Genomic DNA, 11762 nt, shown 5'->3' with positions numbered 1-11762 from the left:
GCTAAGAGTTCTCCAAGCTTTTCTACTTTTCTTCTCCGAAACGATGAGAAAATGATCAATAATAAAAGTGTCTTCTCTTTAATTGTATTGTTTGGATCTCTCATCTTGAGAATCTGTCTTTTCTGTTGTGTTACTTTTATTCTCTACCTTAATCTTATATGGTGTCTCTGAAGACATGTCAAATGAATGAACATGTATGGGTGGCTCTGTTAGATTAGAGGCTAAATTATCTACAACAAAACTACTCAACAGAGAAACTTTCTATTGCCTTTTTACAATTCATATGATCGATCATTCAAGTTCTTTTCTACGTTTCCCTTCATAAATATACTTTTCCTTTTAACATAAAGTCCATTGGGCTAACCTCTCTAAGCTTCTTCCTCCGTCACATTATGAACCATTGACAGCATCAGGAAGGTCCTTCAGAACCTAAAAAGATATAACAATGCTCTCCATTAGCTTCTAACTCACAATAGACAAGCTCCGAGTTTTTCAAAAGTAATGGTATTATAAATTTATAACTAGAACGATGTGAGGTTGTTAGGAGAAGATGGTTTCTCCTTGATGCTACCTTGTAAATATGTCAAGAAGCATAAGCATCGGTTTCTGCATATCGGAAGTTTGTACAGCTCCTTTGGAGGATGGCACTTCCAGTTTCCAAGCCTGATTTTGTTCGGCTTAAGGAGCTGCAAAGCAAAAGCTTTAAAGAAGAATATATATAACCAAATTCCCTGAGTTCTACTAGGAATAATTTATAAGGAACCTCCTGACCATGGGCATAGCCCGTAAGGTTGGAGAAGAAAAGAAGAAGAGCGGGAGAAAGAGAAAGTACAGGAAGCTTCAATGTCGTCGATAGCGAGAAGCTCTTCCTTCCTACAATCTTCCTCGTCGTCCCAATGTGTGGAAGACATCACTTTCTAATTGAAAGAAAAACTATACTAATTGTGTCTGTAGACCATTGACTATGAGAAACCAAATCCAATCTAACAAAAACAAAATACAAACATATTTTAAAGCTGAACCGGGGAAAAGAGAAAACTCGCTGATATTATTATTAAGAAAGCCAACAAAATACAACAATTTCGAAAAGAAGACAAAAAAAAAACATTAAGGAAATAACTCAAGAAAAACCTTTTTTTTTTACTATTTGTTTCTTCATTTCTTCGCCTTTAAAATTCCAATTAGGCGATCCTACAAAAGCATTTTATATATATGGTAGGTAACAGAAGATTACTCTTAGATAAAGAGAGAGATCTCTACTCCTTGTACTTCATCTCAGACATGAGGAATCCAGGCATCTCATAAGAGGCCGAGAACTTCTCAACGTCAGCCTTGAGCTGCTCGAGATCTTTGTTGTCCACCAAACCCTTGTTAAAGTCCTTCAACAACTTACCGTACTGCTTCTGGATGTCCAATGTCAATGTAACTGCACGGCTCAGGAATTCTCCAATTTGCTCAAAGTCCTTTTCCACCAATCCTCTTGAGGTCATAGCGGGTGTACCTACAGAAACGCACACATATATATTAGCAAGATCCGACAAACGAGATTCCATGGCTGGCTATTTGCATGAATAGTTCAGAATTCCCTCTTACCGATTCTTACACCTCCAGGGGCAAGAGCACTACTGTCTCCAAATACTGCATTCTTGTTCAAAGTAATGCTGCACAGATCGCAGAGTTTCTCAACCTTGTTACCTGGCAAAAACAGAATCATAAAAAACATCAGAACTAGTTCCATATATAACAGGGTCACAAAGGTGGTTTTTAAAAAAAATATATATATTATTCACTCACCGGTCAATCCAAGAGGGCGAAGATCCCAGAGAACAAGGTGGTTCTCAGTTCCATTGGTCACAATCTGGTATCCCTTGCTCATCAGGTAGTTTCCAAGGGCAACAGCATTTGCTTTCACCTGTTTTGCATACACCTTGAAACCAGGAGTGTTGGCCTGCTTCAACGCAACAGCTAGAGCACCGATCTGGTGATTGTGGGGACCACCTTGAAGCGCAGGGAATACAGCAAAGTTGATTTTGTCCTCAAAGTCATAGACTGCACCCTCGGGTTGACCCTTCTTGGCTGGTTTTGGACCCTTCCTGTAGAAGATCATACCAGCCCTTGGTCCCCTCAAACTCTTGTGGGTTGTGGTTGTCACAACGTCACAGTACTCAAACGGGTTTGCAGCTTCCTGTAAACATGATCAAAACTCAATCAGTTCTGTCGGTGAATGCAAAAAAAAAAAAAAAAAACTCAATCTTGGCAACTAACATTAGTGTACTCACACCACTTTATCCGGTTGGTTTTAGTTACTGAATAGTATTGAAGATTTCCCATTTGTATATTCACTTACACATGCGAGTTGAGAAAAAAGAAACAACGAGAAACTACATGGGACACATAAGTAAAATAAAACAACTAAAACAATGTGATATGATTCTTTCTTAGTAATAAGCCCATTTGATAATACACCCTGAAAACACTAGACTTGAAACATGAATGCACACAGATATGAGACGAGACAGAGTTAAATCCAGATCTTCATTCTAGACTATTCAAAACGCTTAACAAAACCAGATCTAACAAGAGGAAAAGGTATATGAAACACTAGATCAATGCAAAAGAGAAGAGGCTTATAATATACCTGAGCAGCAACGAGACCACTGATGTGAGCCATATCACAGAGCAAAAGAGCTCCAACCTTATCAGCAACAGCTCTCAACCTAGCGTAATCCCAATCCCTGGGATACGCACTACCACCACAGATGAGCAACTTAGGCCTGAAATCCAAGGCCTTCTCTTCAAGCTTATCGTAATCAATGTAACCAGTGGTGAAATTAACCTTGTAGGGAAGACTCTCAAAGTAGATCGAAGTCGCAGAGATCTTCTTACCACCAGATGTATAGTAACCATGAGTCAAATGACCACCTGAAGGCAGATCAAGCCCCATGATACGATCGTGAGGCTGGAGCAGAGCGGTGTAGGCGGCGAAATTCGCCGGAGATCCAGAGTAAGGCTGAACGTTAACGCCCCATTTCTCCGGATCGCAGTGGAAAGCTTCGAGAGCTCGCGAACGGCAAAGGTTCTCGATCTGGTCGATGAACTCGTTACCTCCGTAGTAACGGTTACCAGGCATACCTTCGGAGTATTTGTTGGTTAAGGCGCTTCCGAGAGCTTCGATGACGGCGAAGGAAGTGAAATTCTCGGAGGCGATGAGTTCGATTCCTCTACATTGACGACGCTTCTCCTTCTCGATCAGGTCGTGGATCTCTGGATCTACGGTGGTGAGAGGGGTGTTTCCCCATGAAGAGACTGGTTCCATCCTTTGGATGTGTTGTTGGAACGATGGATCTGAGATTGAGAGAGAGCGAGAGATCTGAGATCGGAGAGTGAGGGAAGTGGGAAGAGAGGCGGTTGGGTTTAAAAGAGGAGAAGAAAGTGGATTAAATTACGAATTTGACCTTCTTTTGCTAATTTTGGTGTTGGTTGGTTAGGTGTGTGTGTGGTAGGAGAAACAAGCGGATGTGTTTTGACTGTTTTACCCTCTTACTAGTAACCTTTTCCTTGATTAGATAGATACTATATACCGGCGTGCATTTAAGGTTGTTTTGGGTAAATCTCACTCTCTCAGATTATTTTTTTCCAATTTGTTTGTAGAAAATTTTACAAATATTTAAATATTTTATTATTAAGTCATAAAAAGAAAAAGGAAAAAGTTTATAATTCAGAAAAGTGAAACTAAAATTGAAATAAAACATAGTGAAAGGGCTTTGAGGGCCCATGGAATTGATTCAGCCCAGTGTTTTAATTACGTTTTTGACAAGAAACTGAAAAACTCTATGGTTTCAAATGATCGTTACATCTCTTTCCCAATTTGGGTTGCGTGTTAAATTAGATCTTATGAATTAATATTTTGATGCAAAGGCACTTAACCAACGTTTCAACATTGTCTACCACGAAAATTATTAGCCTGGTTAAGAATATTGCAACAATTTTGGGTCGTTACTGTTTTGCAGTGTATTATGTGTATGTGATTAGTCCATATAAGACATTAGCTACAACTTCTGTTTCAAAGAAACTGCAATCAGTTAGTGATAACTTTATCTATGTAATCTTCTCAAGAAGTATTTTTGTATTCATGTAGCTTAATTAGCTTAGAATATCATATACTGAATATCAAGAGCATGATTTTTATTATTTTCTGAAATATTTGCTATGTAGATTTAAAAAAATTTTGAAAAAAAAACTTCTCGCAGTTGCTCTCTACGTAGTGGATATCCACCTATAAACGGTAATAGCTTCAAAAATTTGAAGACCCACCTATAAACAATGAAGAACTAAATTCCTCTTTAAATCTCATGTTTACTTATAGCCAAAATAGTCAATAAGCAAATTTTACTCGCATATTCTTGTTAACGGTATAAGTGGCAAATGAAATATGTACAAACAAGTTTTTATAACGGTATAGTTTGATGTTTTAGGGATTTTCTCTGTTCCCAAAAAATTGATTTTCTCAAATTTTTAATATATATATTTAAAAAAAAAACTTTTACTCAAGTGAGAAAGAGGAGAGAGGTGAAAAAGAAGAAAAAATACAGATTTAAACAATTAAAAATAAAAATAAATAAATAGATTAATTATATTTTCCTGTCGTAGTATATGTGAAAAGAAGTCCTAAACATTAAACTAGAGTGAGGAAGTATCATTTAGTAGACAATATTTTAGTTGTTATTCGCTAATTTAAGTTTGTTTTTTATATTGTCTATCACCAAATTTATATCAAACGAGCCATTAAACACACCTTTTTGGTAAACAAGTAATTTGTGGGTTAGTCGTAGTAGTTGGTAGCCTCTCTTCGGAACCTTTTTTCTGACGACATAGGAAGTACGCACTACACGATGGAGTTGTTATGGTATATATAAACACTGTTTGCTGATTACTATTTCATTGTTTCGTCTTTGGAATCAAAACATGTATGGATATTGAGTAGTTAATGTTTGTTATACATAGAAAATGGCATATAATATAATATAACATGGTGCCATGGGACGGGTTGGGGGATGAGAGTAGGTAGTTTTGTATGTATGTGAGTCGGTGAGGGTCAAATTCGTCTTTGCGTATTTCAGATTTGGTTTTGTGGTCATTAGATAGTAGCGTAGTGCCTCGTGGTAGTGGCAGATCTGAGGTCAACATGTGATGTGACCTAGATTTTCATCTTCTACACATAACAAAAAAAAAGAGTATACACACAGAATAATGAAGTTAGAAAATTTGTCCTTTTTCAGGTGAATGAATTACTCAGTTTTGCCCCCAAAATAAAATAAAAATAGTTACTCAGTTGAAGTATCCCCAATTAAAATAGTTGGTAAAATTCAACTTTACTACTTCGTAAAGTTAACTCAATATAGGAAATTAAACGATAAGTACTATAAAATATTGGAAGAAGTGAGAGTGTGAGAGTATGTACATATAATAAGTGTTTAATCACGTTTTGGAGAATTTTTCCATGTGGGTAGATTAATAGAGGAGGACTTTTTTTAATGGGGGATGATACTTCACCAACCTTGATTTCTAGGCTGCATAATTGGAAGTCCACCTAACAAAGAAAATAAAATACGAAAAAGTATAGCCTTATGATATCGTTTCGTAATTAAAAATAATAATTCTTTTTGGGTCGTGAATGGGGAATCATATGATAAAAAGTAATGTGAAATTATAACTCTTATTGAGGTGTCGACATGGTGACATGAGAGTGAGACTATTCTTTTACTAAATTATATAGTCGTACGATATTATTACTCCAAAAATATCTTCTTCTTAAGATATTTTATTACCTAGAAAAAATATTTCTTTCTTTTAATACTTTATTGCTTTTTGTAATAGTTAGTCATTAACAAGATTTTTACACATGTAAGTTATTTGATATGCTCAAATTTACCCTACAGCTATTTCTTAAATTAAGAGGTCACTATCATACTTAGGGGTCAAATTCTACAAGGATTCAAGACTACACAATAAATTATAGAGTTTTATGATTACGTTAAACAAGATGATTTAAATGAAATAGGCAATGCAAAATATTAAAATAAAACTGTTGTAAATTCAGAAGATCAAAAAGCTAGGTCCAGAGAATTTCTCAGGAAATTACAAAATATTAAATCAATAATTAAATAGGATTCAAGCAATTAAAAATCAGATCTAGAACTCTAAACTCTTTTGTAAAATAAATCAGTTCTCACTGCAAATATTATCTAAATTTAAAACCAGAAAATCCAAATCTCTTTGTAAAATTCTAGGTTAAAAATCAGCTTTAAAAAGAAGTTTAGATTATTCACAAAATTACTAAATCAAATCTCTTTGAAGAAAGTAATTTTCTCATCAAAAGGGTTTTGTCATGAAAATCAATTATTTCTCATATCAATCAATAGTCCTAAGATCCAAATCCAGATGACTAATTAAAGATCTAGCATTAAGAACAACCTATGATGAAAATCTAGAAAGATAAATAATCATAAATAAACAGATTTAATAACTCATAAAATCCCTGTGAAAAACCCTGAACCTAACAAGCAAACTACTCAGACATATTCAATGAAGAACAAAACATAATTCTGAATAATAAGCAATTGAAATTAAAAGAGTAAAGAGGGAGTTCAAGAATTCTTCTCTCAAAGCAGTTCAGACATATTCAATGAAGAACAAAACATAATTCAATGAAGAACAAAGCAGTTCAGACAGATTTAATGAAGAACAAAACATAATTCTGAATAATAAGCAATTGAAATTAAAAGAGTAAAGAGGAAGTTCAAGAATGCTTCTCTCAAAGCAGTTCAGATCTCTCTCCCAAAAGTTCTCAAAATCTCACAGGATTGCAGAAAAAAAAAACTTGCTAGAATAAAACTTCAGGGTTTTCTAAAACCTAAAAACAATATATATATATATATATGTCCTAAAACACATCAGGGACTTGTTTGCAATTTAGGAAAACTTTGGGTAAAATTGTAAAACTTCCAATTTTGTGATTCTTCATCGGCTAAAGAGGGTGTCGACCGATGCTCCTAAGTGGTGTCGATCGATGCCCTTGTTTTGATCCGAGTCCAAATTTATTCTTCGAGATTTATGCTCCAAAATGATCCAAATTGCTCCACTTTGCTCCTTCTGTGCCAAAGTCCTAGAAAACTTGCAAAGACTCAAAAACATCCTAGAAAACAACTGAAAAGACTCTAAAAGACTCCTTATATCATGGTTGAAAACCACAAAAACCATGATATATCAACTCCCCCAGACTTAGCATTTGCTTGCCCTCAAGCAAAACAGAAACTTAGACCTGTGAAAGAGGTTTGAAAACACAGAAACTCATTTTCTCTCTAAGGTAATGCCATGATCATCCAAACCATAATCCATATGCTTAGCAGACAAATCCAAATTGAACCACCATGTACTTCTCCGTTGACATTCATAGCATCCCAAATTCAAACCAAATTTCACTACTTCCTCCATTAAGCCTTCATCGGTGGGTCTCATCAATTTGATCAATGTCAAGAACCTTCTAGACTCATTCTCGTACTATACCATAACAAGCAAGATATATTTTTTTACAACATGTGGTATTCTTCCTCTCCCCCAGACTTATTATATTATTATCCTCATTTGAGCTTTGCTTTGCTGTTTTTTTTTCTTTAATCAAAGTTGTAGGCGAATAATTGGGTCATCGGTCATTTACCTACCCCTCACTTCCAAGCTTTGTGTGATCATTTGACTCAAGAGTAGAATAATGAGGTCACTGGTAATTTACCTCCCTCTCTAAACTGATCAAACTCATCTCATCTTTTATTCTCTTTTTTTTTTAACAAAACTCTCATGAGTGATCTTTTCAACTTAAATAAGGGAGAGGAGTACCATTTTCTTTTGAAAATCTTACTTGTAAGGCATGAACAAGGAGTCAAGCTCTATGAACATCAATATCTTTGATGAGTTAAAAAGAAAAGTACAGAAATTACCTCAGGCTTTGATGGATTCAGTTGGAAATTTAGATGTATGTGGTTTACTGGTCAGCCATTGGATTTTTCATTAGTCGGATTAGTGGATTCAATCTGCAGCATTAATCAACCAAGGCAATACACCTGAAAAGAAAAATCATAGTTCCCAACACAATTTTGAAAAATTTGACTCAATAAAAACAAAAATTGATTTTGACACACTAAAAACCAAAACTATGTTAGTAGTTAGTACTAACCTCCCCCAGACTTAAACGACACTATCCCCAGTGTTTTCAAGTAAGAGGAAAGCTAAAAGAAACAAAAGGTATTGAAAATTGTAAGGAAAAGATGAACTGTTTTCGGGTTACCATGGGGCGTCGACCGATACCATTTCAGTGTTAATCGACACTCATCACGAATGGTGTTTTTGGCCGTAAGTCCTTGTTAGTTGCAGATAGTTGTGTTGATGGATCAATCTTTGGATGATTATTCTGTTAAGAGACACTCAAACACAAGTTAAAAGCAACATGATAGATAGATAATTCATGATTTCAAACAAATTTCAAACAAAAACTGACTCAAGGCAAAAAGAAAAATGACTCAAAAGGGAAAAAAAAACCTAGAAGTGGGTTGCCTCCCACTAAGCGCTTGTTTTCAGTCATTAGCTGGACTGCGTTGAAGCTCAGGCATCGGGTGGATCAGAACGTGGCAGTGAATGCCTCCCATAGCATGACCTTTTCATCCAAGGTGGTGTATAAGCAGTAGAAGAGTGAGGTCTACCAAGGACATGGGGAACATGACCTGGGTGGGATTTAGGGACGGGATTGCTTCTTTTATGTCCTGCAAAATCATCAACAGAAGAAACAAGCGCTCTACGATAATCTCGTGGCTTGGTTAACTGCAAAACAGTTTTTGTACCTTTGAAAGCCTTGTTGATGATAGGAGGGGGATTAGGTGCAGAAGATGTGTACCTTGGCCCTACCTGAGGACTCTGGAGTGTGGAGTGGGGAGGTTTCTATTTGGGAGCAGTTTTCTTACTTGGAGCATCAATTGTGGACAAGTGCAGGCTCAGATGTGGAGGGGTGTCGACCGATGCTAATGTAGCATCGATCGATACTGAGCATGTTGCTANAAACTATGTTAGTAGTTAGTACTAACCTCCCCCAGACTTAAACGACACTATCCCCAGTGTTTTCAAGTAAGAGGAAAGCTAAAAGAAACAAAAGGTATTGAAAATTGTAAGGAAAAGATGAACTGTTTTCGGGTTACCATGGGGCGTCGACCGATACCATTTCAGTGTTAATCGACACTCATCACGAATGGTGTTTTTGGCCGTAAGTCCTTGTTAGTTGCAGATAGTTGTGTTGATGGATCAATCTTTGGATGATTATTCTGTTAAGAGACACTCAAACACAAGTTAAAAGCAACATGATAGATAGATAATTCATGATTTCAAACAAATTTCAAACAAAAACTGACTCAAGGCAAAAAGAAAAATGACTCAAAAGGGAAAAAAAAACCTAGAAGTGGGTTGCCTCCCACTAAGCGCTTGTTTTCAGTCATTAGCTGGACTGCGTTGAAGCTCAGGCATCGGGTGGATCAGAACGTGGCAGTGAATGCCTCCCATAGCATGACCTTTTCATCCAAGGTGGTGTATAAGCAGTAGAAGAGTGAGGTCTACCAAGGACATGGGGAACATGACCTGGGTGGGATTTAGGGACGGGATTGCTTCTTTTATGTCCTGCAAAATCATCAACAGAAGAAACAAGCGCTCTACGATAATCTCGTGGCTTGGTTAACTGCAAAACAGTTTTTGTACCTTTGAAAGCCTTGTTGATGATAGGAGGGGGATTAGGTGCAGAAGATGTGTACCTTGGCCCTACCTGAGGACTCTGGAGTGTGGAGTGGGGAGGTTTCTATTTGGGAGCAGTTTTCTTACTTGGAGCATCAATTGTGGACAAGTGCAGGCTCAGATGTGGAGGGGTGTCGACCGATGCTAATGTAGCATCGATCGATACTGAGCATGTTGCTAGTGTAGCAGAAACGTTTTCAACAGAAAAAGTTTGTCCATCAATAGTAGGAGCTCTCCTCAGCTTATCCATCTCAAAGTTCAGACTCAAATCTTCCACATTCAGTATTATGTTCTCCTTCTGCACATCTATGATTGCACCAGCTGTTGCCAAGAAAGATCTTCCTAAGATGAGAGGATCACTAGGCTCTTGATCATACTTCAGCACCACAAAGTCAGTGGGAATCATGAAGTTTCCAACCTTAATTGGAATATCCTCTAAAACACCTTCAGGAATTCTTCGGGATCGATCAGCCAAGATAAGAGAAATCTGAGTTGGCTTAAACCATTGGATACCATTCTCTTCACATACCACTTAAGTGGTGGTGAAAGCTTTACTGCATCAATCAAAGTCATCTCAATCATCCCCTTGTCCATCATTGCCTTGCATCTAGCTTCCTCCATCTCCTACTTGGACCTTCTTGGCTTAGGAAAAGGGATCTTAGGCTTGTACACCCTCTCAACAGCTGCTGGAATCAGAGATTTTGCAGTTTCTGGTTCTGTCTGAGAGGGGTGTCGATCGACACCCAGGTGGTGTCGACCGACACCATTGTCTGAAGTTGAATTCTCCGTCTCGGGTTTGGCTGATTGCTCTCCTTTTTCTGCAGTTTCAATTTCTCCATCATCTTCATCTCTCACTGATATGGCATTGCAAGCATGCTTGGGGTTTGATTCAGTTCTTCCAGGAAGAAAACCCTCTTGCCTTTTAACAGACCCAACAATCTGTGCCGCTTGACTCTCCAATTGCTTAACATGTACATTGAGTGCATCAATCCTTCCAGTAAGCTCTGTGTAGACATTATCAATCTTCCAATTGAATGTCACTGATAACTGTTCCTANGATAGATAATTCATGATTTCAAACAAATTTCAAACAAAAACTGACTCAAGGCAAAAAGAAAAATGACTCAAAAGGGNCGACTCTCAGAAGAAGTCTGTGGAGGAGGAGACTGATAAGAAGAGTTCCCATAGGTTCTAGTATAACAATTGTTCTGTTGCTGCTTCTGGTAATCTGGTTTAGGAGTGTAGCCTGAAAAGTTCCCACTGTAAGGCTTGTTGCTTTGTTGATTACCGAATCCCTGACCCTGATTCCCATATACAAACTTGACATCTGCTTCTTCATTCCCAGTCTCAGGTTGTGGCTCAAATGATTCAACTTCAGCAGCAAAGTGAACTGATTTCTTACCAACCAGAAGATTGTGAACTGAATCCAGCTTGGAATTAACAGAAGCAAGCTGGTTTGAATCAAATCCTCCATGCAATCTCTTCCTTTCAGTATCTGCTCTCTTAGTGCTATTGCTGGAAGCCAAATTCTCAATCAAAACTTCAGCATCTTCTGGGTATCTTGTCTTGAAGTTTCCATGGCTTACAACATCCAAAGCTAGCTGATATTCCCAGTCAATCCCTCTGAAAAAGATACTCAACAGCTGCACTCTTGAAAAGCCAAGGTGTGGACAGTCCCTTTGATATGCCTTGAATCTTACCCAAGCTGCCTTGAAAGCTTCATCTGGTCTTTGGTTGAAGGAAGACAGTTTGACTCTTAGCTCATCTGACATGGCATCATCATAAAAGTAGTTGAGAAAAGCCACCTTCACTTGTTGCCAAGATGTCAAAGAACGGGCTGGCAACTGTTTCAACCATTGAGATGCTTCTCCTGCAAGTGAATATGGGAAAAGCTTGCAGTAGATGTAGTCTTCAGTTACTCCATTGGCCTTGATACT

The 11762-nt window shown here is 37.4% G+C and overlaps 1 protein-coding gene across 1 annotated transcript; it reads right to left on the bottom strand.

Moving 5' to 3' along the window:
* LOC109124625 (serine hydroxymethyltransferase 4) lies at positions 1133–3406 on the bottom strand. Its single transcript, XM_010436911.2, has 4 exons — positions 2639–3406; positions 1795–2185; positions 1594–1695; positions 1133–1501 (listed from the first exon to the last, which is right to left on the bottom strand). Exons 1-4 carry the CDS (start codon positions 3314–3316, stop codon positions 1257–1259), a joined length of 1416 nt encoding a protein of 471 aa, XP_010435213.1. The 5' UTR covers positions 3317–3406; the 3' UTR covers positions 1133–1256.

Source organism: Camelina sativa, chromosome 10 (assembly GCF_000633955.1).
Source record: "Camelina sativa cultivar DH55 chromosome 10, Cs, whole genome shotgun sequence".
Lineage (NCBI taxonomy): Eukaryota > Viridiplantae > Streptophyta > Magnoliopsida > Brassicales > Brassicaceae > Camelina > Camelina sativa.
This window is presented reverse-complemented; position numbering and strand designations above follow the sequence as displayed.